This window comes from Hypanus sabinus, chromosome 12, assembly GCF_030144855.1.
Source record: "Hypanus sabinus isolate sHypSab1 chromosome 12, sHypSab1.hap1, whole genome shotgun sequence".
NCBI lineage: Eukaryota > Metazoa > Chordata > Chondrichthyes > Myliobatiformes > Dasyatidae > Hypanus > Hypanus sabinus.
In genome coordinates, this window is record NC_082717.1 from 54,398,607 (window position 1) to 54,426,310 (window position 27,704).

At 37.4% G+C, this 27,704-nt stretch overlaps 1 protein-coding gene across 3 annotated transcripts in view; it reads right to left on the reverse strand.

Annotated features, from left to right (window-relative positions):
* Window positions 1-1,217: 1,217 nt before the first annotated feature.
* Window positions 1,218-27,704, reverse strand: part of mtif2 (mitochondrial translational initiation factor 2) — a 30,696-nt gene continuing 4,209 nt past the window's right edge. For all 3 annotated transcript variants that reach the window (XM_059985947.1, XM_059985949.1, XM_059985948.1), the window contains exons 2-14: window positions 27,197-27,394; window positions 21,690-21,801; window positions 19,362-19,533; window positions 18,078-18,238; window positions 15,454-15,630; window positions 13,290-13,429; window positions 12,605-12,729; window positions 8,221-8,425; window positions 6,913-7,165; window positions 6,047-6,187; window positions 4,559-4,723; window positions 4,183-4,323; window positions 1,218-3,783 (exon numbers count right to left, since the gene is read on the reverse strand). In XM_059985947.1, coding sequence (XP_059841930.1) covers window positions 3,614-3,783; window positions 4,183-4,323; window positions 4,559-4,723; window positions 6,047-6,187; window positions 6,913-7,165; window positions 8,221-8,425; window positions 12,605-12,729; window positions 13,290-13,429; window positions 15,454-15,630; window positions 18,078-18,238; window positions 19,362-19,533; window positions 21,690-21,801; window positions 27,197-27,388 — 2,154 coding nt within the window. In that variant the 5' untranslated portion in view covers window positions 27,389-27,394 and the 3' untranslated portion in view covers window positions 1,218-3,613. The remainder of the gene's footprint in view (window positions 3,784-4,182; window positions 4,324-4,558; window positions 4,724-6,046; window positions 6,188-6,912; window positions 7,166-8,220; window positions 8,426-12,604; window positions 12,730-13,289; window positions 13,430-15,453; window positions 15,631-18,077; window positions 18,239-19,361; window positions 19,534-21,689; window positions 21,802-27,196; window positions 27,395-27,704) is intronic.

Sequence of the window (27,704 nt, forward strand, 5' to 3'; positions counted from 1 at the left end):
AAGCTACACAGGGTTGGCTTAAAAGCAAGAAAGTTGATGTCCTGGAGTGACCAAGGCAGAGTCCAGACCTCAATCCAACTGAAAATTTGTGGCAGGACTTGAGAAGGGCGGTTCGCTCACAATCCCCATGCAATCTGACAGTTTGAAGAGTTTTATACAGAAGAAGGGAAAATTTTCAGAGTCCAGATGTGCAAAGCTGATAGAGACTTACCCACACAGACTCAAGGATATAATTGCATCTACTAAATACTTAGAAGGGGCAAATACTGATGCAATCAATTTTGTGTTTTATATTGGTAATCACTTTGTAGAGATCTGTTTTCATTTTGACTCGAGTCTTTCAGTTGATCAGTGTCAAAGAAAGCCAAATTAAAACCATTGTGATTCAATGTGTAAAATTTGAAAACTTCCCGGGGGTGGGGGGTAGTATTTTTTGTAGGTACTCTATATGTAAATATTGAATTGGTTAGGGCTTTATTCCTTGAAACATAGAAAACAAATTTGATAGAGATTGTCAAAATTATGCAGAGTATAGATGGGATAAGTGCAAGCAAGCTTTTTCCACAGTGGTTGAGTGGAACTACAACCGGAGATCATGGGTTAAAGGTGAAAGATGAAAAGTTTGAGGGGAAACTTATTCACTCAGGCTGCTAACAAGTGGTACATGTGAGCTCAATTTCAACATTAAGTGAAGTTTGGATAGGTAAATAGATGGTAGAAGTACGGGGAGCTATGGTCCTGGTCGCAAGAAGTTTAAATGGTTTCAGCATGAACTTGATGGGCCAAAGGGACTGTTTACGTGCTGTACTTTTCTGTGAGTCAAAACTGAAATCACAGAACTGCTATTCATTCAAAACATGTCCCTGATTGTTTAATTCTATCTGCTTTACTCACCAATGCTGGTGCTGGTTCAGATATCCCTTGCTGTTTATAATCACACCACTCAGCAACTTTTGGATGCTTGGCCTGTTATCCACACATTAGTAGTGTTGCTTTCAGTGATGATGTTGAGCTCACCATTTCCCATAAAGACAATTTTAGAAATGGCATTTAATGGCATTGGCACCATTTCTACTGCCAGGCCAACTAAATGGTAAATTACATCACTGCTGACACATCTGGGCTTTAACAATTTCATGTTTAATGGCTCTTGTGTATTTAAAGTAAAATTTATATCCAGCCTGCTCAATCAACTGTTTTAATAACTAATCTGAGGAGAAAGTTCAAAGTAAATTTATTAAACTCACCATATACAATCCTAAGATTTATTTCAAGATGTCAAACAAGCTTTAACATTTTTTTAGTGTAAAGAAACAGGTGGTTATTTTCTCAAGAAAGCAAATCTGGAAGCAGGAATTAATTGTTCTCTGCCATCCTCTAGCATTTTATGTATTGATCTCTCAATTTCAGATACAACATGCCGAACTAATCAGTTAGTATGGAAAGGATATGCCTCTGTTCTACATGAATGCTTTTTAGAGATCCGTCAGTCATGGGGTTTTTAGTTATTGCACTAATTGTATATTAGAAATATGCAAATTACAGACCTGCATCTACTGGAACTGTAGAATATAGCCCACCAATACTATTTCCAGATCTAGACTTGGAGCTGTTTCTGAACTTAAGGGAAGAAGAAATGAGATAGAGCAAATAATGGCTTCTGCAACAAGGTAAGGGGGTCCTGCATTTTGTCAGCCTCCCCAGTGCTTACATACATCTTTGATAAAATGTTTTAGGAAATTTATCTTTCAAAGAACTTGACACTGTCCCAAGGATTCATAGCCCCATTTTGTTGGCGTTCCAAGAAAATTGACATCCAATTGCTAACCTTTTAATACACTTAACTCTGGCCACTATAGTGAGCTGGTAAATGGCACAGAAACAGATGTAAGTGGCAAGGACTGAGACCAAGAGCAAGGAACAACCCGAGGTTTGATTGATTTAAGCACTGGGCTGAATTGGAAAGGTCAGGTATGGGCCAAATTGAGGCGGAGGGGCCCAAGTGCTTATCGAGGTGGCAGGATCCATGTCCAAGAGCAAGGAACGACCTGAAGTTTGGATGATGTAAACTCGGTGTTGGGATGGGCAGGTTTAGCTCACTGCTCTGCAAGATTTACTCATCTCCACACGGAATTGTACCCTGCAACTAATGGGCTCCTGAATCGGCTGCAGTGATACTGGCTTTGTAACTTAAGTTATTTGCACGATTTATTTTTGAACCAGGTACTAGGGTTCAAAAATTTCATGGGGCTGTAAACAGAATGTTTACTTCTGTCACAGAAGTATATACAAATTGTTGCAGTAGACCTCTTGGCCCCCAGAGTTTGCATCTCTTAAATAGTACAGCAAATCTGTAACCTTAATCCTATTTTCTCATCTAACCCGGTAATCTTTCATTCCCTTGCTTATCAAGAACCTAACTTTGTTTTAAAAAAAACATTCAAAGACTGATTTCTCTGCCCTTTGAGGAAGAGTGTTCCATAGGTTCATGACCCTCAAAGAGAAAAAAAATTAAGAACGTGGTATGAATGCTGAATTCTGAAATACAAATGCTAGAAATACTGAAAATCCAAAATTTAGGATCAAAATGTCAATAGATAAATATTTTGTGCAATCACAAGAGAAAATCAGCAGATGTGGAAATCCAAGCAATATACACAAGATGCTGGAGTACCTCAGCAGGCCAGACAGCATCTATGGAGAAAAGTAAATACTCAACGTTTTGGGCAAAGACTCTTCATCAGGTCTGGCCCAAAACATTTTGTGCAGTAATGATTTCCCAAGAACTATTTAATATTATTTTCATATACTCATTTTAGATACTGTACTGAAATCTATTTTAAAGTTACAATTTTTTTTAATTAACAGGAGGCTTGATTTGAATCTATTCACCCCCCCCCCCCCCACCCCTTACTTACACTTTCAAGTTCAGGGATCGACAAAAACCTTCAATTATAACTCTCTTTCTGTTGCCATTCCAATCAATGCCTTTTCTTAGTGCAAATCTTTGTGATTCCAATGGTCAAAACGCTGACAATAGATATCCGTATACAAAACAAATGGAGACCAAGATGCAGCTTAGCTCTCGTGTTGAAGATCTTTATCTTCAAAAACTGAATTATCATGAGCCAAATTCATAACATTAAAAATTGCAGCTGTTGGCAACCCACGGTTAAGAACACAGCTCTAATAAAAAATTACACCATATACAGTATCAGATATATTAGCATATTGCACAATCTGCTTTTGCCATATTTACAATAATTAATCAAAATAAAATTAAAACAAGTGCATTACTTAAAGTATTTTAAATTGTGATTTGAAATCTGAGCCATAGACTGATTTTGTTATTTTATATTCATAGACCTTTTTGGGGTTTGTTCAAAAATCTGTACTGCTTCACTAAAACAATAAATTAATTCCTTAAAGTTTAATAATACTTCTATGAGAAGTAATAAAAGATGTGAACAGATTTTTTAGCAGTTTGCATTCTAAAGAAAATTTCAAATAAAAAACATCTCTTATCTGTTTAATCCATTTTACTTTACATAATTTACAATGGTAGTGCCATTTAATTTTATTCAAAATAACAGGTTCCTGGCAATAATGAGGATTAAAATCCTGGATCCCAAGAGATATTTTGAGGAACCTCCTTTTCTTCATAACAAATAATTTCATCACCAAGCTTTATATCAATATCATTATCCAAGCTGAGGCCACATTCCATGCCAGTCTTCACAACAGAAACATCATCCTTCAGATGTCTGAGAGAAGTGAGGGAACCTGAACAGGGAAAGGACAAATAATTATTTTACTGACTTTATTAGTTACAAACACTCTCCCTACATAAACATTTAATAATATACATTTTCCCCTAATTTGTTGGCTTCTTTTTGGCTATTCCAATGGGTGCCCCACCACAACAGCAATAACCTTCCTTCATCCCCATGGCAGATAAGCAATTTGCCTCCTAGCATAAGAAATAATTTGCAAAGCACTATTATAAAAGGGCAAAAGACATACTGTGGACAAATTATCTGACAAATGGATATATTGCATAAGTCTATTTAAATATTTGACACAAACTGCTCTTGGAAATTCATTTTAGTGGTTTTGTATGCAATGGTATATAAAAAAAACACACACACACAATAAACAGGCTTGCACAAGAACAAAACATACCTTTCCACAAAATATGGCCATCACGTATTAGCTTAAATTTCATCTTTTTGTGCAATTGACCCTTGTGAACTCTACAACCTGCTACTGGAACCTCCTTTTTTCCTACTGTAACATGAAAAATTGCTAACACCGATGCCTCTCCTGAAAGCAAAACAGTTTTGGTAGAACCAGATCAGAAATGTATCCAAGAACAAAACAGATAAGTTTAGAAGATTGTTGAATAAACTTTCCTTGGGCTTCCAGCTGAGTACAGGTATCGATACCTGTACCCGACTGGAAGCCAAAAAAGAGTTTATTCGTCACATATGCTAGCAAAGCACTAGATCCTTTTAGAAAATTGTATTCAATGTTAAATTATATAAAACCCAAAGCATACCTATTACGTTTTCTTCAAGTACTGGGGGTAATTTGGCACTCAGTTCATCCTTAAGGTCATCAATGAGCTGATAGATAATCTTATACAATTTGATTTTTACTCCTTTCTTGTTAGCCATCTGTTGTACCACTTTGTTGGCCTTTACATTAAAGCCATATACCAAACCTATAAATTCAATAAAAGAATGCCATTAATTTACATGCCAAAATCCACACACTGTTCATGGTTAATTATACAATCTTCTTGAACTGTGGCTTCCACACCACTATTTTTATTAAAGCTCTTGACTGCATCTCATTCACCTCCCCCACCCCTGCTCTCCTCCAGGACAGAACAAGGAAAGAGTTCCCCTGGTCCTCACCTTCCACCTTCCTTTGCATTCAAGAGATCATTCGCTATAATTTCCACAACTCCACATAGCTTCCCCTTGCCTCCTTTTTCATCACTTTGCAGGGAGTATTCTCTTCATGACTTCCTGGTCCACTCTTCTCATCAACCACTCTAACATTGGAGGAATTCACCAGGCCAGGCAGCATCTATGGAAAAGAATATAGTCACCGTTTTGGGTCGAGATCTTGAAGGGACTATACTCCTTTCCATTGACGCTGCCTGGCCTACTGAGTTCCTCCGGCATTTTGCATGTGTTGCTTGGATTCCAGTATCTGCCCATTTTCTCTTGTTTGTCATTGGACCCCTATTCCTAAGGCACTTTCCTCGCAGTTGCAGAAAATGCTTCACTTTCACTTCTTTCCTTCTCGCCAACCAGAGCACCAAACAGCCTTTACAGAAGCAGCAGAAATTCACCCGCACTCTTTCCAATTTAGTGTACTGCAGAGTGTTCCATAGTTGTGTTATTTTTCATTTATATTTTTGGTTTACTTTTTATAAGCACTAATGTATTTGTAACGTTTTCCCAATAAAGAATGTGATTATCATTTCTATGTAAAAATTGACTATTCTGGGAATTCAACTGTGCATTTCACTTCAATTACATGTTTCCTGAGCCACCTGATGACTAAAGTTATCACTACAACAACACTACTTAAAGGAGAACTCCCTGAGCAGGTTCCAGCTTAGCACAGAGAACCTTTAACTTAATCACTTACCAGCTCTTATTCAGAGGTGCCCTTGCCAAGTTTATGACCCCACATCTACCAATATGCAAACCGTCCAGGCCTGATGCATGACCCTGGCACCCTACAAGCATATCCTGAATGGCCTTTAGCCACAACTGCACCAGACTCAAATCCATAATCCTTGCCTCAACTGTTTTATCTTTGTTCCTTCTCCCCAACAGTGAAGCATGAGGAAGGAACCATGTAAAAATCTTAAACCGGCATCAAGTGCCTTTGAATAGATTAACAAATTTATTAAATTTAATGATTTATTAGCTGAGTAAAACATAAACCCTAATACTCTTGACATTTTACAGACATAAATTTTAAATGCAGTACATTTATTTATTTAAGACCAAAACTAAAATCTTACCTGAAAAAGTCTCAGCTGAGACTACATCATTTTCACTAACATCTCCAACACCAAAATGAATCACTTGCAGTTTACACTGTTCATCAGCATCATAAGCATCTAAGATGTTTAGAATAGCTTCCACAGAGCCATCAACATCACCTTCAGGAAGGAAAGTAATTTTTAAAGATTTTAACTGTGTGTCTAATTACAAAATTGGCATTTATAATAAAATCATTTTCACAACAAAAGCACAAACAATCCACTATTAGAAAGCCAGATGAGTTAATAATTTGAAACAGTCATGAAGTCCAGTAGAAAAGTCTACTGGGAAATGTAACAACATGCAGAAATTAGACTAATCAAGAATCCAATAAAACTGTATTGTACCACTGGACCACATTATTGCTAGACATTTTGCTTGTGCTTTCAAAGCAGCAATTTCTATCTATCCATAACTGAAAGAGTACCAATGAGCCACCCTTTTTGAACTGCCGCTGCCTGTCACTGGCTCAGTTAGAAGAAAATGAGTTATGCTGATCAGAAAAACCTACACACAATTGCAGTGAGCATTCGTCAAGTTCCACTGAGTTTATGAAACAGCTACATTAAATAAATTTGGATAAGAAGCAAAAAAGTTGGACATTCTCTCTGGCAATATAAATGAGGATGTTAGTTTAAAAAAAACATCAGCACCTGAACAGCTCAGCAATATTCACTACTCGGGATTATACAAACACTTAAGAAATTTGGTTATCACTGGACATTTGCGGAAAATGTACAGAATGGTAACTAGCTTAATTACTGGGTCAAAATTGTTAACAATACACTAGAGCTGCAGTGCAGGATTGCAAGTGAGTGAAGCCCACCAGCTATACTGCATTTACCTTTTACTATTATTGGAAGTGTAAATTTGTCCAATTCACTCTTCTCTTTCGGCCTTGTTACCATTAGACGTTTATTGGCCTTGTACATTGCAGATTTTCTCTGTCTCCAATTCAGGCTACTAAAGCTCTCTCGATCTTTCTTGTATGCCTCCAGGTGTTCCATTTGTTTTGCTTCAATCACCTCAAGGTCTTGTTTGAATTTTTCCTGTGCTTCGACATAGTTCCTCCATTCCAAAACCTCTCTGGCTCTTTGCTGTGCAGCCAAGCAAAACAATTAGAAAAGATCAAATTCATCAAGTTGTCATCAGAACACAGTTCAAAAGACATATAGAACTCTCTGATGAATCATGTTATCATGAAGGTCAACATATTAGAAGAACCTAGTCTCTCTCTTACTCAAATTGTTTTTCAATAATTTTTATGCTAAAACTTCAATACTAATATGTGTTAATAGGAACAAAAGAAATAAGAGTCAAAATTGGCCACAAGGCCCTTCAAGCTTGCTCTTCCTGATCTTCTACCTCAATTAGTACTGCCTTCAAATCCACTGACTTCATCAGACATACATTTGACAATTTGTTTTGAATTAATATAATAACTCAGTCATCCATATTGGAGAATTCCACTGTATGAATAAACGTCTCCTCATCACAGTCCTAAATCGTCTATCCCTTATTCTCAAGCTACAAACCTGGTCTGAGATACCTCCTTGCATCTAGTCTGTCAAAGATTTTTGTAATTTTTGATGAGAACTCCTCTCATTCTTCTAACCTTCAAAGAATAAGTTCCCAGTAAACATACACAAAATGCTGGAGGATCTCAGAAGAATAAAGAGTTGACATTTTGGGCCAAGTCCCTTCATCATGAGTCCTGATGAAGGTCCAAAATATTGACTATTTATTCCTCTCCATAGATGCTGCCTGATCTGCTGGATTCCTCCAGCATATTGTGTATGTTACTCTGGATTTCCAGCATCTAGTGTTTAGTACCAGTAAACACATTCTCTCCTCATTTGGTAAACCACTCATTCCTGTAACCAGTCTAGTGAATCTTTACTGAACTCACTTATAAGGCAAGTTAAAGTTTACTACCATGAAGGTGACCACAATGATTAGATTAATTGCAGGCTCTGTGTTCTCTCATTTTGACCTTCTCATTTATGTCAACATTTGTTCACATGATTAATGCACTATTTACTTTGAACCAAAGGTGCTATGAAAGATGCAAGTTTTCATTGTAGCTATTAATTTGAGAACAACGAGGTATATAATGATAACCATAACTGAGAAAAGACACTAGATTCCTTACCTCTGATTCCACTTCAAGTATTTCATCTCCTGCAGATGGAAGTTCTTTCCAACCTACTATTTCAACTGGAGTACTTGGTCCAGCAGAATTCATTGGTTTGTTATTTTCATCAAACATTAATCGAACTTTAGCCCAGCTCTTTCCTGCCACCAGGACACAACCTTTCATCAATGTTCCACGCTGGATAATAGCTGTGGTAACTGGTCTATCAAATAAAGTAGTATTTAGTCCAGTTTAATTCATGCTCAATAACTAAGACAACACAAGATTTTAATTTCCAGGAATTTTCTACTGTTACATTCCAGGAACCATGGAAGTTAATTTCCATTCTGCAACAGTTCATGAATAATAATGGTAACAGCCAAATATATGTTTGTAGCTCCACTGAATGAGGAATAAATATCAGCTGTGGAACCAGCAAGAAATCATCTGTATTTATCCCAGTGAGTTAATTAACTGGGTAATGCTTTAACACCATAAATTAAAAAGAAAACTTTCAACAATGCAGTATTCCCTCAAGTATAATGCAGATTGTTCACAACACAATGATTTGTTGACTCAAAGGCAACAAATGAGTGATTATTTATTCAAGAACTTACTCAAATCCTCCACTGCAATAATTGGTGTCCATTGACCCTATTGATGAGCAAAGGATAATCCAAGTGGTAGTCTAACCTCAAAATGTAACCATTGCTATGACCTGTTAGTCACTAATGAAATGGCATTGCAATTCATTTTTGCTAATTCTAATGATACAATTGTACTGGAGGACTTCAATATGCAAGAGGATTGGGAAAATCAGGTTGGTGTCGAATCACAAGAGAGGGAATTTGTTGAATGCCTACAAGATGGCTTTTTAGGACAGCTTGTGCTTGAGCCTACTCGGGGAAAGGCTGTCTTAGATTGGAAGTTGTGTAATAACCCAGATCTTATTAGGGAACTCAATGTAAAGGAACCCTTGAGGCGGTGATCATAATATGATTGAATTCATACTGCAGTTTGAGAGGGAGAAGCATAATTCACCTGTATCAGTATCGCAATGGAATAAAGGGAATTACAGAGGCATGAGAGAGGAGCCAGCCCAGATGGATTGGAGGGGGATACTGGAGGGGATGACGGCAGAACAGTGATGGCTGAAGTTTCTGGAAACAGTTCACAAGGTGCAGGATAGATAAGTCTCACAGAAGTAGTAGTTCTCAAATGGCAAGGCTAGGCAACTGTGGCTGACATGGGGAAAAGCCAAGGAAAGGGCATATAAGGTAGCTAAAGTGAGTGGGAAGTTGGATGATTGGGAAGCTTTTAAAATCCAACAAAAGGCAACTAAAAAAGCTACAAGAAGGGAAAAGTTTAAATAGGAGGGGAAACTAGCCAATAATATAAAACAGGATGCCATAAGTTTTTTCAGTTATATAAATAATGAAAGGGCAGTGAGAGCTGATATTGAACTGGAAAATGATACTGATGTGGTAGTAATGGAGGAACAAAGAAACGGCAGATGAACTTAATGGACACTTTAGTCTTCACTGTGGAAAACACTAGCAGTGTTCCAGAGGTCCTTGAGTGTCACAAAGCAGAAGTGAGTGTCATTGCTGTAAGATTTTAAGGTGGATAAGTCACCTGGACCAGAGTTCTGAGAGAGGTTGCTGAAGAGATAACAGATGCATTGGTCATGATCTTTCAAGAATCACTTGATTCTGGCATGGTCCCAGATGACTGGAAAATTGCAAATGTCACTCCACTCTTTAAGGGAGGAAGACAAAAAAGAGGAAATTACAGGCCAGTTAGCCCAACCACAGAGGTTGGGAAAGTGTTGGAATCTATTATTAAGGACAAAGTTTCAGGTACTTGGACACTAATGATAAAATAGGTCAAAGTCAGCATGGTTTCTGTAAAGGAAAATCTTGTCTAATCTGTTAAGAGTTCTTCGAGGAAGTAACAAGCAGGGTGGACAAATGAGAGGCAGTGGATGTCATTTACTTGGATTTCCAGAAGGCATTTGATAAGGTGCCACACATGAGGCTGCTAAACAAGATAAAATCCCATGATATTACAGGAAAGTTACTGGCGTTGATAGAGGAATGACTGACAGCCAGGAGGCAGTGAGTGGGAATAAAGGGAACCTTTTTCAGTTAGCTGCCAGTGACTAGTGGTGTTCCTCAGGTGTCAGTATTAGGACTGCTACTTTTCACATTGTTTGTCAATGATTTGGATAATGGATTTGATGGCTTTCTGGCAGTTTGCGGATGATATGAAGATAGGTGGAGGGGTAGGAAGTGCTGAGGAAGCAATGGGAGGAATGGGCAAAAAAGTGGCAGATGGAATACAGTGTTAGGAAATGTACGATAATGCATTTTGGTAAAAAGAATAATAGTGTGGACTATTATCTAAATGGGGAGAAGTTTCAAACATCAGAGGTGTAGAGGGTTTTAGTCCTCGTGCAAGATTCCCAGAAGGTTAATTTACAGGTTGTGTCTGTGGTAAAGAAAGCAAATGCATTGTTGGTATTTATTTCAAGGGGAGTAGAATATAAATGCAAGGAGATAATGCAGAGGTTTTATAAGACATTAGTCAAGCCACACTTTAGAGTATTGTCAACAGTTTTATTCCCCATTTCTCAGAAAGGATGCATTGTCATTGGACAGAGTCCAGAGGAGGGTCACGAGGATGATTTTGTGAATGAAGGGATTAACAAATGAGTGTTTGGCAGCTTTGGGTCTGTAATCACTGGAATTTAGAAGAATTGGAGGGGGAGGGGGCATCTCATTGAAACCTACCAAATGTTGAAAGGACTAGATAGGGTGGATGTGGAGGGGATGTTTCTTATGATGGGGGTATCCAGAACCAGAGGGCACACGCTCAAAATTAAGGGGTGACCTTTTAGAACAGAAGTAGGGAGAATTTTTTTAGCCAGAGTAGTGAATCTGTGGAATGCTCTGCGACAGACTGCAGTGGAGGCCAAATCCATACATATATTTAAGGCAGAAATTGATAGTTCCCTGATCGGTCAGGGCATTAGATTTGTCAAGAAGGTAGGTGTATGGGGTTGAGTGGGATTCAGGATTGGTCAGGATAGAATGGCAGAGCAGACTTGATGGACTGAATGGCCTAATTCTGCTCCTATGTCTCATGGAGTATTTAGAGTCATAGAGTCAGCAGCTTAGAAACAGTACTAATCCCATTTACCAACATTTGAACATAGTCTTCCAAACCTTGACAATTCAAGTATTCATGTAGATGTTTCTTGAATGTTGCAAGAGTACTTGTGCCCACACCCATGCAAGCAATACATTACAGATTCCAATTTGCCTTTATCTTGCACTTATGTCTATGAATATTAGATTTCTATACAATGAGGAAGAATTATCTGCTATCCACTCTTCTCTCAAATCTGTATGTACCTTTATCAATTACCCCATGAAAATAAGAGGGCTGATTTATTTTTTATATTCTCTAAGTCAATGCTTATCAACAACAGTTTAGTGAGTGTGATTTTTCAACATTTTAGACAGAACCAGCATTCTTACTTATGAAATGCACTATTTAGCTCTAACTTACACCATTGCTAAAAGATCTCCTAAAGCAGTTGTACTTGTACCTTTCAATGCAACCATTCAATCTGAGCAGTCCTAATTTGATTTCTGTTTTCTGATCGACAATTATTGTAACTAATTCCTATTTCTAATCTGGATGAATGATGGACGAGAACCTGACTACTATGGCAAGTCCCTTGTGGATGCTTAAATATTCAAATACTTAACAAGCACACACATTAAGCTTTGCTAAGAAAACCAGCTTTGAATTAAATAGCAATCCATTCCTGGCCTCCTGACAATACACACAAAATGCTGGAGGAATGCAGCAGGCCAGGCAGCATCTATATGAAGAGGTATAGCCTCGGCCCGAAACGTTGACTGTACTTCTTCCAATAGATGCTGCCTGACCTGCTGTGTTCCACCAGCGTTTTGTGTGTGTTGCTTGAATTTCCAGCATCTGCAGATTTCCTCATGCCTTGGTTCCTGACTCTGCTTTCAAAGAAACTTAAAATAATTTTCTCTCCAATTTCAGCATGTAATCCTTAGTATAGGCAAGCTATCTTCTTGGAAACTAACTCACATACATCTCCTAAATATCACTAGTTAACTTTAGTAAATTAATAGAGAAGCACTGGTTTGTTTGATGTATGCAATGTATTTCAGGAAATAATTTAAATAGGAATTGTGATTTGATAGCAGTGATGTACAAAGCTATTTTTCCTGTACTAAGATTTATTACAACATATGTATTTAGAACTTAGACACTAGAATTTAGTTGGAAGTTCTGAATCTTCTTTGAAAATACATTCCATATATGAATTCCAATAATGTAATAGTAACAACTTACTTACCCTTTTCCTTTATCATTCCGACATTCAATAATGATACCCTCAACAGGTCCTGTACGATCTGCTTTCAACTCCAGCACTTCAGATAGAGCAACAGTAGCTTCAGCTAAAGCCATCAAATTGTCTCCCTAAAAGAATTCAGAACATTAACAAACATCAGTCTTATTACAGTTCCAAACCATAGAGAATTCCAGAAAACCAAATGTTTCTATTATACCTTTTAAAGGGAGTCAGAGGTGAGCATGAGGGCAAGCAAGCACATTTATGACAATGACCAAACCCAACCCCGCCATTCTCTAACTGCGATAATCATTATGAACATAAAGAACATACAGATGCATATAATGTTCATGTTGAACTTACGCTTCCAAGATCATTTAAATTTTAATCTCTGTGCATTTTCCTGCCACTCATACTTTGTTTCACACATGTAAACTTTCTTTTTCTAGAATTGAATGTATGTAATCTTGTGACCATGGAAAAAGATTGTTTCAGGACATACATAACAATAATTAAATAACTACCAAGTAAATGTTATTTGTTCCGTAACTTTAGAATATTTCACTAATTATGGCCTAATTTAATTATGAGATGAAGTAACATTTGCTTCAAAAAGAGCCAGGAAGACATTTATTAAGCAGATGGGGATTTCAACCAGAGAAGCGGAAAGATGCCATTAAAAAGTTACCTTAAGAGCAGATACATTTATCGACTGAACATCACCACCATAGTCCTCACAAACTACATCATAGGCTAACAATTCCTTCTTTACACTTTCATGATCTGCCTCTGGTTTGTCACATTTATTTATTGCCAGTATTATTGGAACTGTAATAAAACAATTAAATTTATTAGGTAATTTACATGAGTGTAAAATATTCAGAATTACTTGAAAGCTTGTTGACAAAATATTCTCATTACAGCAATTGCCAAACAATTTCTATGGTCAAATAAACTCTTCTCAGGCTTGCAGCCAGATACAGCTATCAATTACAACCAACGTTTTGATGATAAACTCTGCCACCTTCTTCAGGGATGATGCCTGGGGATGTCTAGATCCAATTCCTATGGTCTGTTCCTTGTGTGAATTGACTGAACAAGTTGACTATTTTATAGAATGCTAGTCAACTGCAGAAGGCCGATTCAGTCAGGAAAATCATTGAAAAATTACAGCTTTTTCATTCACAGCAAATTAATACATATGCCAGGTTTAACTTTAGCTGAAGGTGTAGCAGAGCGTATACTGTGCTCGAGAAAGGATCAACGGTTTGTTCTGGTAGGAGGAGGAGTTAATATTAACACAAAAGTAAACAGATGTATTAGTTTCATTATTACTAGATATGCTCCATTCCATACATAGAAAAAGGGGACATGAATTTTTGTGTAATTGAGTACCCACCATTTTAATTTCTAGGACACCACTCTGTCTTTTCCTGTTGACAAGGACAACCCCCCCTGCCCCCCCCCACCCAATGATGCAAAAGCTGCAGAATCTTCATATTACAATTGTTAGATTCAGGAGAAAGGTGACCCACCTACATATCATCTGATATTCTGCATGACAATGGCTCTGTTAGAATTTCTCCATTTCCAGGCCGTTCCATCAAATTTAATTTTGGGAAGGAGGTGAAAGACAGCTTTACCAGTTTGGGAGACAATGGGACTGTGGAGGGAAGACCTTCAGAACTGGTTTGGGATCAGATGGGTTCATGAATAGTGGCAGTGAAATGAGGTAATAGGGAAAAAAGGACCAAAATTTGGGCCCTTTACATTCCTATCAGGATGTATCTAGCCATTCAAAAAAAAATGTTGTTACATTGTTGTATGCAAATTGAATGTTGTATTTCCCGCATTACAATGTGACAAAGATTAGAACATCTGCTTTGCTGATTGTAATATAAATACTGGCCACATAGATCACTTTCCTCTTCAAAAAATGGTACCAGGAAATTTTATCTTAAATCTACTTGTGATTTTTAAATTTATAGTTTCATCTGACCCATGTTCAACAGTGCAACAATCCATCACTACTCAATTCTTTTGACCCTATTTCTAAGTACAACTTTAAAAGGAACACCAACTCAATTAGACAATAATGTCAGCTTCTTCCTCAGAACAAACAGTAATAGAAGGTAGAGCAGTGGATGTGATGTATTTAGATTTCAGGAAGGCATCTAACAAACAGTAAGGAGGCATGGGATCCAGGAAACTTGGCTGTATGGATTCAGAATTGACTTGCTCACAAAAGGCAGAGGGTTGTACTAGATGAAACATATACTGCCTGTCCGTTCGTAACCAATGACTCAGACAGAGTGGATGTGGTACGGATGTTTCCTATAGTGGGGGTGTCTAGGACCAGAGGGCACAACCTCAGAATACAGGGTGGTCCATTTAGAAGAGCGATGAGGAGGAACTTCTTCAGCCAGAGGGTGGTGAATCTACAATTTGTTGCCACAGGCAGCAGTGGAGGCTAGGTAACTGGGTGAATTTAAGGTGGAGATTGATAGATTCTTGATAAGTCAGGGCATGAAAGGTTACTGGGAGAAGACAGGACAATGAGGTTGACAAGGGAATGGATGAGCCATGATCAAATAGCAGAGAAGACTTGATGGGCCAGTTCTGATCCTATTTAAGAGACGCTTACACAGACACATGGATGAATTAAAATAGAGGGCTATGTGGGAGGGAAGGGTTGGAATGATGTTAGAGTAGGTTATAAGGCTGGCACGACATTGTGAGCCAATGAGCTCCACTGTGCTGTACTGTTCTATATCCTATGTTCTGTAGCCAAGGATTCACTGAAACATACCAATTTTATAAAAATAGTTACAACTCTACATTTTTACATGTACCATTAGATTTTTTGGCATGTTGAATTGATTCTATTGTTTGCTTCATTACTCCATCATCTGCAGCAACAACCAATATCACAATGTCTGTCACATTGACACCTCGGGCTCTCATTGCTGAAAAGGCTGCATGACCAGGGGTATCCAAGAAGGTTATCTTTTCACCAGATGGTAAATGAACTGTGTAAACAAGCAAAACCTTTTAGTGACCACAGAAGGAAAATCATACATTTCATCAATTCAGTGAAAGCAGAGAACTGCAATAGTTGAAAATTCCTTATAAATTGTTGTTATACAAAGGTCATTACAATGAGCAAAATAAACCTGGTAACTTCCATTCCAGATTGTTTAATGTCATTTCCAAGTGTTACTCCAGATCTGATGCAGGATATAAAAAACACACTAACATAAATAACACAGTAATTAAAAACCACAATAAATATACTGTAACTATATGATAGCTTATATACATAGATTGATTATATGTACACAGAGTGATGAGAAGTACAGAAGTGTCTGTGCATAAGGTGTCTTTTGACAGGGAATAATAAAGTATTGGTGGTGTAGCGTGCAGTGAGATGGGTTAGTGGATGAAGCCTTACTGTTTGGGGAAAGTAACTGCTTCTGAGTCTGGTGCTACTGGTGTGGTTGCTACATAGCCTCCACTCTATTATGGAAGTGGACAAAACAGTCTATGATCAAGTGGGTGGGACCCTTCATGACACTGCTAGCCTTTTTCCGGCAACTTTCTGAATATATGTCCTTAATGGTGTCGTCCAGTGCAGTTTCTGTACCATGCAGAAGCGCAGTATGTTAGGACACTTTCTACTCTACTCATCTCTCTAAGGTCATGAATATTGATGTGCATAGTCCAGTTCTCTTCAGCCTTCTCAGAAAATAAAGGCATTGGTGAGCTTTCTTGATTGTGTAGGATGTGTTCTTGGACCATGAGAGGCTTTGAGGGATGTGCACTCCCAGCAGTTTCTTCTGCTTAAGTTATTAAATATTTTGTATGTTCTATTATTCATCTTGACTCCTTCCAGAAATATCATTCACTGAAAAACTCTGATTAAAATCTTAATTCTACAGAACAATTACAAGGGAAATTTTCACTTTTATTTATTCATAAGGGTTAAAGCTAACTTTTCCATGCCCAATGATTTATTAAATTAATCATGGTTTTGAAAACGGACTTTAGCTCAAATTATAGAAGGTAAAATCTGACTGGTCAGCACTTTGTGGTCAAAGGAATTTCACCATGATTCAGTCTAACTAAGGAATGTAATAACAGCAATTTGCATTTATATCCACAGAAACATTGTGAGATGAAAGTCAGATCAAATATTATGATATTAAAGCAAATTATGTGACATTTAAAAGATGTGAGATAAGGAAGGTCTTAACAGGGATTAAAACCTCTGTATGGCCAGCGACAGTGAGATGATAGAAATCAGGGGGCACACTCTTGCCTGTTAGTAGGGCTAGCTGAGTAAAGGAGAAATGAGGCTACAGAGTGATTTCAGACTAAGGATGCAAGTAAGATGGGAATAGGAGAGAATGGAGTAGGAAAGATCACCACCCTATAGGCTGCCTGAACAGAAAAATCAGAAAGAGCATGCAGGACACTGGTCTCCGGGGAAAAAATGAGAAGGATCTTGATGGGTTATTTGGAGAGGCTTACTTAAGAAATGGCCAAATATGGTACGATAGTGGGTAATTAGAAAGAGTAAGGAAGAATGAAAGCATGGGGTGTGGATTTGAGAGGGAAGAAATGTAAAGTGGTCCAATAGGCGTGAAGAGAAGAAAATAGTGAGAGACGAAAGTGGAAGGATGAGTAATGGGCTTTAATTTCAAGTTGGAGTTAAAGTGTGCTGAAGTTGGATGTGAATGGATCAGAGAAAGTCAGAAGTTTACAAAGGCAATCCATCACACCCGATGTTAGATTAAAATCCTATTTTTTCTATCATTATGGATACTGTTACAATATACAAAGGTGATTTTTCTGTATGTTTTATACATGGCTCCTCGGTTTGAATTTGAGGTAAATTAGTCAAAACTACATTAATGCAAAATGTAAATGTCCTAATGGAAACTGCAAGATCAACTACCGGTACTTTACATTAATGTTCTTTTAGTTCATAGTAAGTATTCAAATAATTGGGTTTACGTGAATAATTTTGGAACTAAGAAGCATAGAGCTCTTTACAAATTATCACATCATCAAAGTAACTAATGTTATGTTCTTTGAGGTATTTGATAGAAAGTGTAAGCTATTATTTACATGCAAGGTTTTTGGGCTGATCCCCAACTCTTCTCCACAACTGTCAAACTGGATTAACTGACAAAACTGATACACATGTAGGGAATGTTGAAGCTTTAAGCTTTTCAAGTGCTTTTCTAACAAAATACCTTAGACTCAAGGGGAGGGTGGGGAGAATCTCAAATTTGCGCAATCTTACAACTGCAAAATAAACATTTTTGAATATAAGATTAGATCTTCACCAAAGAAAAAGAATTAAAAATCTAGGGACAATACTTTTTGAATCAACAATTAAATAAAGTTGATTTATCACCACATGCTGCTTATATTAGACGTTAACAGTAACACGGAACAATGGAAGATATACCAAGGAATGCTCCAATATGCTGAGTGATTCCTCCTGCCTCTGTTGCTGCCACTTGGGTTTTTCTAAGGCTGTCAAGTAACGTTGTCTTTCCATGGTCTACATGACCCATGACAGTGACTATGGGTGACCTAGAAACTAATACTGCTGGATCTGCAGGTGGCCTAAAACAAAGAACATAGCAAATGCGATAGTAGTTAACTCATGGGTTATGTTTAAACCAATTCACAGCAACTACAAATCTAATAACAACTATACAAAACTTAAAGTAGTAAAATTGTGAACAAAATTTGGAAATAAATGATGAGCAAAGTAGATTCTAAATTATAGATGGTTGGTAAGTGTATTTTTAAAAAAATAATAGTATTAATTAATAGTAAAAATTAATAGTAATATGCTGGGAAAATTGGTATTTATTAGCCATCATTAATTTCCCTTTAGGTGGTGATGGATCACTTTCATAACACATTGAAGTCCTTCTGAATCTGTTCTTATATAGCTTTTGGATTGGAGTTTTAGGAATTAAAAGTCGCAAGAATGCAGGAGTCCCACACAACAACCTGTCTCGTCTCTTCTTAAGATCCCACTGTTACCAAAGCCTGTGTTCACTCTTTGTGATGGTTAAGGGATTAATCAAAAATGATGGACTGCAACAAAATTCCAGTATGTGCTGAAGAATTGTGTTTCAGAACTAAGCAGACCTCTAAACTAAGCTATTCCAGTTTTGATATCTATCCAAGATGAAATGTGAATAGAACAAGTGCTGGCATTCTCCTGACAGGAGTCCTGATTAAGGGTTTTGGCCTGAAACGTTGACCGCTCGTTTCAACGGATGCTACCCGACCTGCTGAGTTCCTTCAGCTTGTTTGTACGTGTTAATTTGACCACAGCATCTGCAGTGTACTTTGTGCAGACATTCTCTGATGCCTTTGACCCTCTTGATGGTAGATGTTGAATGTGATGCTATGTGACTGTGATGCTGCAAGCAAGTTTTTCATTGCACCTACACGTGTAAATGTCTAATACACTCAACTTTGACTTTGACATAATAATGTAGGCAAATACAGCACATTATACAGCACATTCTTCTGAAGATGAAAAGCTTCATGAGTGTTATTGGAACTGCACCCATCCAAGTAAGCTGCATTTATTTGCACACAGAGTGAACTGGCATCTTTATTTCTTATAGAGTGAAGTACAGAAAAAAAAAGATATTTTTTCCAAGCTAACTTTTTCAAAACATAACAACCTCAACCTGATTACATGTGAAATAAAGGGCAAGCCTACCTCTTCACAGCATCTTTACATTCTTTCACTTTTTCTTCTGAAAGTTTTGCCCATCTAAACTTCATTCCAGATACTTTTATGATCTCTTTTATCCATTTTTCATCCAAGACAGAATCATCATCTAAGGAGTCCATATCAATATTTGTGTGCAACAGAGCTTCAAAGACGTGATCTAGATGCAAGGGAGAAAGTATTTGAATAAACAAGATAACTTTTTTTCTTTGCAATCAATAATGCTCTCAGTGAAATCAACAAGCTACACTAACAAATCCATAGCATTCCTATTATACCTATGGAGAACCATCTTGCACTGTGAATGATGATCCATGAATGTATTATATAGTTGTAAATTTTAATACAGTACATTTTCAGATAAAAACATCACAGAAAAGTATCATGGCAGGATAACCTTCTATAACTAATTGCTAGAAATGCTATTTCTTCAAACTGAACAGCACTAAATGTGCTATGGGTTGGGGACTTCAATGCCCATCTTCAAGCCTAGTACTGTGCAAAAGTCTTCGGCACCTTGGCGCAAAATATATAATAACATATAAGCTCCTGAGCAAAATTTCTTGCCAACTACCAGTGACAAAAATCTCTGCATTTTGAACACAAACACATGCAACTGACACTATTTAGAAACTGTTCGCTCGAAGGCAGTGATTTTTGTCACTGATAGTTCGTGAGATGTAAGCAGTAAGACAATTCAGAACTGTTTTGCTCAATGCAAGTTCAAACATTTAGGCTTGGAGATGTCAGAACTGGCCAAGAGCGAAAATGAAATGATTTCGCTAATTCGATAAGTTAGGAACTACAAAGAATTTAAAGGTATCGAAAATAATCTTGAATGTTACAATGAAAATAAAGATATGGAGGATTCAATCACTTAAAGTTTTGTATGAAGAGAATTCATCTGCTCTAGGTGTCTGCGCTGATTTTGTTCATTGCATGCACTGGATGAATTCCTCCATCAATAACAACTAGGAACTAATACATAGTTTTACAGTACTGTAGTAAATATTGGTAGTGTTTCAACTTGTTCTGTACTTCACTTAAATACATAATTTGTTACATAGTTTATCTTTTTAATTATTTCCATGAAACTTTGGCTAACTGGGACAGCCGTAAAATTCAATCATGTGCAAAAGAAAACAAACTGAGCAAATACAAAAAGAAAGAAATAATAATAATAAATAAACAATAAATATTGGGAACATGAGATGAGTCCTATGGATATAATGAAAAAGAAATTACCATGATAATTTCTCCACAGAATTACGATGGTACACGAGAGAATAGTTTTTGAAGATTATTGCCAATTTGGGTACCTACTCTCAAAAAGGTTCATCACCCTTGTTCTACAACCACACATTTTCAAGTCCTTCATCAAAGACTTTCCTGGTATTATCAATTCAGAAAAGAGGACATTCACTTACAAAATGACTATTACTTCTGTTTGAAATTCCACAGGCAATGAAGCCTAAATATTGTAAAGCTTGAACAAAACTGAGGACTGAACTAATAAGTAGCTTGCAATATTTGTACTACAAGTACTGGATAATGGCTTTGTCCCACAATAAAAACGTTAATGGCTAATTAAATCATGTTGAATCACCACCACTGAAACACTGTATGGTCACCACTAATTAGAAACATAATAGAAACTAGGATAATATACATTGTGACTTCCGGAGCAGGCCAAAATGGAATATTTTGCAGCAAACATCCCACCTTCTAATTCCAAAGATCATTCCACAATCTTCAACAATCAGGTACAATGATCCTAGGTCCAACACAACTCAAGAAGTTTGAAGTCATTCAAGAAACTAATTGATTGGCACCCCATATACTACCAATTTAAACATTCATTTTCCCCAACCTTCCCTCAATGTGAAATGGGCACTGCTGACACTCTAGCAAATTTTTTCAATAGTATTTCCCAAATCCACACTACTTTTTCTGAGATCAAGGAAACAGATACGTGGAAACAGCTTATCCTGGTACTTTACTTTCAAGTTAGTTACATACCTTCCTCACTTGGAAATATATTGCCATTCCTTCTTTATCACTTGGTAAAAAAAATCCTGGAATTCCCAACCAACAGCACCGAGAGAGGATACACATTGAAAGGACTACCAAAGACCATCGCTTGCTTCTCATTGCCAGTAGTGATGAGCAATAAATGTCAGACATCCCAGTGACACCCATAACCCATGAACAAATAATAAAATTAAAATAGTACCTCTGTTGAAGTTGTAGCTTTAATACATTTGCTAATCATGTTACCATTCATTAGCATTTGTTAAGAGAACTGGAGAGGTTTACCTGTATCTTTATCCATTGCTTCTGCAAGTTCAGAGATGGTCATCTTTTGCTTTATTTCCACTTCTTTCTTTACCTGATTTTGTTTCACTGCAGTGCTTTTAAATATCCCCTTCTGGAATGAGAAACAGGGATCATAAAACATCAAAATTATTAAAAGGACATTAATTGACTAAGCACATGAAAAGATTTCAGTATGACACTGAAATGTCAGCACAATTCTCAAAACTCTGATAAGTGCTGCAGAATTGTACATACATACAATGGAACGACTTCAAATAAGGGCAGAAAATTGAATTTGATTTATTTGATTTACTCAGTTACTGGCTTCATGGGTTACTTTAAGTATGAGAAACACATATCTTAAAATGTTTATGTTCAAGGGCCAACCTAGGAATTGAAAATATTAATCAGTTAATAGCAATGATAATGATGTATTGTCAGAGATGTTGCATGGCTTTCCCAACAAGATCTTAAAAAGAACACTAATACCTTTGTGAAATCCTTTTATTCAAATATAGACCAAGAATCAGCCATAGCTTTCCTACAAATGAAAATCATATTCAGCATCAGGAGGAAGAGAAAATGAAAGAAAGGGCACTGTATCCTGTTGTTAAATGACCTCAATGCCCATCACTACCAGTACAACTAATTCAGTTGGCTAGAGGTCTTATCTTCCCAATTGGGCAAGGAACATAGTGGGGGGAAAACAACATAAGACCATAAGGCCTAGGAGCAGATCAGGAGGAAAACCTATTTGATCTCACCTTTAGCTGTCTACCCATCTCAGAATTAGACATAAATAACATCACTGGCATATGTCATGAAATTTGGTGTTTTGCAGCAGCAGTACACCACAATGCATAATAATACAAAACTATAACTTACAGTAAGAAATACATTTTAAAAGATAAGTAATTCAAAAAGAGAGCAAACAAATTTGAGGTAGTGTACATGGGTTCATTGTCCATTCAGAAATCTGATGGTGGATTCATGTACCATGAAAGCACTGGTAGTGAGCATTGCCTTACAAAGACAAAGTTCAACTTTGTTGTGTAAATGAAGCTAAATTATGTTGTGGAATAATACTATCCTGTTAATGTTACAGAGCAGATTCAGTAATATTAATTATTCATCTAATTCACTGAATACAAAAGCCATTTAGTTCAATTAATAAAAGGAATATAATTTACACTGTATTTGCCTCCTCAAAGCTGTGCATTTCCAGTCAAGTGAATTGCAATGCTCTTCCTTTAATAGGTCTGACATAATGTGGGTTTGTTTAGGGTGGACTTCCCAAATTTATTCCCTGCCACTATAGTCTGACATGGTCCAAAATCGTTGGTGAAGAACTACCAGCAAATTAGTGAGTGCTGTGTAAGATGAGATAAACAAAAGAAACAGAAGCAGGCATGAGGAAATCTGCAGATGCTGGAAATTCAAACAATACACACAAAATACTAGTGGAATGCAGCAGGCCAGGCAGCATCTGTAGGAAGAAGTACAGTCGACGTTTTGGGCTGAGACCCTTCGTCAGGACTAACTGAAAGATAGTAAGAGATTTGAAAACAGAGACAGGAATAGGTTATTTGTCTCCTGTAGCTTCTCTATTACTATTATTGATAAACATAAGGACATGAGAAATAGGATCAGCAGTAGGTCATCTGGCCCATAGAGAATTCAATAATTCAATAAGATCACGTTTGACCTGGCCATGGACTCAGCTCCACCTACCTGCCTTTTTCCCATAATCCTCAATTACCCTACTATGCAAAAATATATCCAACCTTGTCTTAAATGTATTTACTGAGGTAGCCTCTACTGCTTCATTGGGCAGAGAATTCCACAGATTTACCACTCTCTGGGAAAAGCATTCCGCCTTATCTCTATCCTAAATGTACCCCTCCAAATCTTGAGCCCACGTCCCCTAGTACTAGTCTCACCCACCAGTGGAAACAACTTTTCTGCCTCTATCTTATTTATCCCTTTCATAATTTTATGTTTCTATACGATCTCCTCTCATTCTTCTGAATTCCAGCGAGTACAGTACTAGGCATTAGGGTCCTCATAGTCTAAACCTCTCATCTCCGGAATCAACCTGGTGAACCTCCTTTGTACTGCCTCCAAAGCCAGTACATCCTTCCTCAAATAAGGAGACCAGAACTGCACACAGTACTCCAGGTCTGGCCTCACCAGTACCTTGTACATAACCTCCCTGCTCTTAAGTTCAATCCCTCTAGCAATGAAGGTCAACATTCCATTTGCCTTCTTGATAGCCTGCTGTATCTGCAAACCAACCTTTTGTGATTCATGCACAGGCACTCCCAAGTCACTCTGCACAGCAACATGCAGGAATTTTTTTACCACTTAAATAATTATCTGCTCTTTCATTTTTCCTTCCAAAGTGGATGACCTAGCATTTACCAACATTGTACTCCATCTGCCAGACCCTTGCCCACTCACTTAACCCATCTATATCTCTCTGCAGACTCTCTGTATCTTCTGCACAGTTTTCTTTTCCATTCAATCTAGTATCATCAGCAAATTTAGATACTCAGTCCCCTCTTCCAGATTGTTAATGTATATTGTAGACAGTAGCGGGCCTAGCTCTGAACCCTGTGGTACACCGCTCACCACTGATTGCCAACCACAGTAACACCCACCTATCTCAGCTCTCTATTAGTTAACCAATCCTCTATTCATGCTAATACATCACCCCCAACTCTATATATTCTTATCTGGGTGTTTGATAAGGTCCCTTTTATGTGGGACCTTTCGAATGACTTGAAATCCAAGTAAATAACATCCATCTGTTCCCCTCTATCCACTGCGCTTGTTATATCCTCAAAGAACTCTAGTAAGTTTGTCAAACAGGACCTGCCATTGCTGAATCCATGCTGCATCTGCCTAACGCATTTCTTTCCAGATACCTCACTATTTCTTCTTTAATGATAGCTTCAATTTTACAAAGTAAATGGCAGGATACTTGGTAGTGCGGAGGAGCAGAGGGATCTGGGGGTACATGTCCACAGATCCCTGAAAGTTGCCTCACAGGTAGATAGGGTAGTTAAGAAAGCTTATGGGGTGTTAGCTTTCATAAGTCGCGGATTAGAGTTTAAGAAACACGATGTAATGATGCAGCTCTATAAAACCCTAGTTAGACCACACTTGGAGTACTGTGTCCAGTTCTGATCGCCTCACTATAGGAAGGATGTGGAAGCATTGGAAAGGGTACAGAGGAGATTTACCAGGATGCTGTCTAGTATAGAGAGTATGGATTATGATCAGAGATTAAGGGAGCTAGGGCTTTACTCTTTGGAGAGAAGGAGGATGAGAGGAGACATGATAGAGGTGTACAAGATATTAAGAGGAATAGACAGAGTGGACAGCCAGCACCTCTTCCCCAGGGCACCACTGCTCAGTACAAGAGGACACGGCTTTAAGGTAAGAGGAGGGAAGTTCAAGGGGGTTATTAGAGGAAGGTTTTTCACTCAGAGAGTGGTTGGTGCATGGAATGTACTGCCTGAGTCAGTGGTGGAGGCAGATGCACTAGTGAAGTTTAAGAGACTACTAGACAGATATATGGAGGAATTTAAGGTGGGGGTTATATGGGAGGCAGTGTTTGAGGGTCGGTACAACATTGTGGGCCAAAGGGCCTATAATGTGCTGTACTACTCTATGTTCTATGTTCAAGCATTTTCCTAACAATGGAAGTTAAACTAACTAGCCTACATCCTTTCTCGAACTGTGGTGTGACATTTGACGTCTTCCAATCCACCAGGACCTGCCGATTTATATATCAATTTCTGTTTCCTTCTCTATGCCTATTTTCCTGGATACTCCCAATTCCAAAAACACTATTCTGCCTTAAGAATATTCACTGATTGAGCTGAATTCCAAAGATTCATACCCCAAATGAAGACATTCTGCATTCAGTCCTCAATAGCCAAATCTTTGAAGACTTTTTCCTTTTCTCTCTACGATACAGCTCTCTTTCCTTGTCCCTCACAGTTTCAGAGATGGTAGTTCATCATCCAAATCTTTACTCTTACAAATCCCTAAACTAGTTATCCCAGATATCATGCAGGAATATTGATTCTCCGTCCGTAAATCTTCACTTGTATTTTTCATTCCTGTTTGGCCTCACCACAATCGCTAAAAATATAACTAGTGTTTAGTGGAAAGTCTCCAGCCAAGGAAAATAGCATCATGCTACCCTGCTGCTTGAGCGAAGGGAGAAGGAAGGGCTTGGGCTTCAGGGCTTCAATGTTTCTATCGCTGTGTGGGGTTTCTTTTTTTTCATGAATGTCTGTGAAGAAGGATGAATTTCAGGTTATGTACTGGATACACACTCTGATATTAAATGTACTTTGAAACTTTGAAAAGTGTGATTTTTTTTAAATTCCAAAAAGGCTTCTTTATTCTCATCCTCAATATACAAGTCAATGGCTATTGGACTCTCCTGATCACCCATAATTAAACATTCTTCTGTCTCTGTGATGATTACTTGTAAAATTCTTAAAAAACAATCTCATCAAACTATTTTTCTTTCTGATCACTACTTAATTGAGCAGGTGTGGGATGGGTGGGGGGTTGTTGTGGTTGGTAGTCATGTCCAAGTGTATAACTAAATCTTTCAGCATGCTAGTTACCCAGCTTTGTGATGTAACTGGGATTGTTTTGGACAATTCATGCATTATTTTCTCATGGCAATTTATAAAATGTTTAAGAATGACCTATTACCCTGTGTATCGATCTGCATCAATACAGAGGCATTCTTATATCTGTGATGGATAGATGCATGGACTTACAAAGAAAAAGCAGATACCTCTTCCCTTTGTACCTATATACCACACAAATAAAAAACATTAATATTCTCTATAATATTCTTAGAGCAGTGCATATTTAAATGTGCAATGAGTTTAAAAGGAAAGGATATTAGCTAATAAACTACTTCAATTTAATCACTAACAGTGATTGATTTCAAAATCTAAAGATGCAATTGTGTGAACAAAAGCTGCTTTCTATTCCAAAGTATAGAACAGAAGTGGTCTGAAAACCGTTCACTGCAATTATGCTGACAAAGACTGGTTCTTCAACATGTATACATATATATTGTTAGAAATATTTGAGATGGATGGGATTTAGGGTCAACCCCATAAGTAAGCAGACATCAAATCAATAGATAGAGTGAAAGTGATTTTCAAAACCATTTCAAAGAAAAGCAATAAAAAATGTAGTTTTTGAAGTACAACTTTGAGCTACTAACTCTATCCCAACTGCAGAAAAATGCAACAGCATTCAAGTGAAATAAACAATCTCGCCTCTCAAATCAAGAAACCAGTGCAAGTACAGTTTCCTAAATTATTTCATTAACTCATTTCAGAAAATACAAATTAGCACAGATGTCCACAAATATCCTTTAATGATTAACCATCAATTTTTCAAGCATATTGACAAGGCAAAGTAAAAGACAGTCTAAGATCAAAAATTAAAATAGATCATCGTACCCCCTTAGTGCTAAAATGCCTGATGCACAATGGGCTGAATGTGTTAATATCCCTGGGTAAACACCTTTGCTGCAGCAAACATGGATTTGGCCTTAAGTCACAAGCATCTTTCCATTTCAGTATCGGGATTCCATGGTTGCATGACTTCCACATGGTAGGATTCAGTCTAATCAATAATCTTCTCATCATCATCACCAACTGAGGAGCAAAATAATTTATGAATAATCTTTAAGACTCAACATTAATAAAATATTTCAGATAGATAGCACTGGAGAAGAAAGTACTTCAGGATTTACTGAGGATGTTAAAATGCTATAATATTAATAACTATATACATTTGTGAAAACATTTTAATCACAGTATTGTCATTGTAGGAAAATCTAAAGGATCAAATGTAATTATGGATTAAGAACTAAGCTAATGACATCTGTAGCATAAAGACCAAGGCCAAAGGATTGTAGGTTGCTACCTGATTTACTAAATCTTTCCAACATTTTCTGCTTTTGTT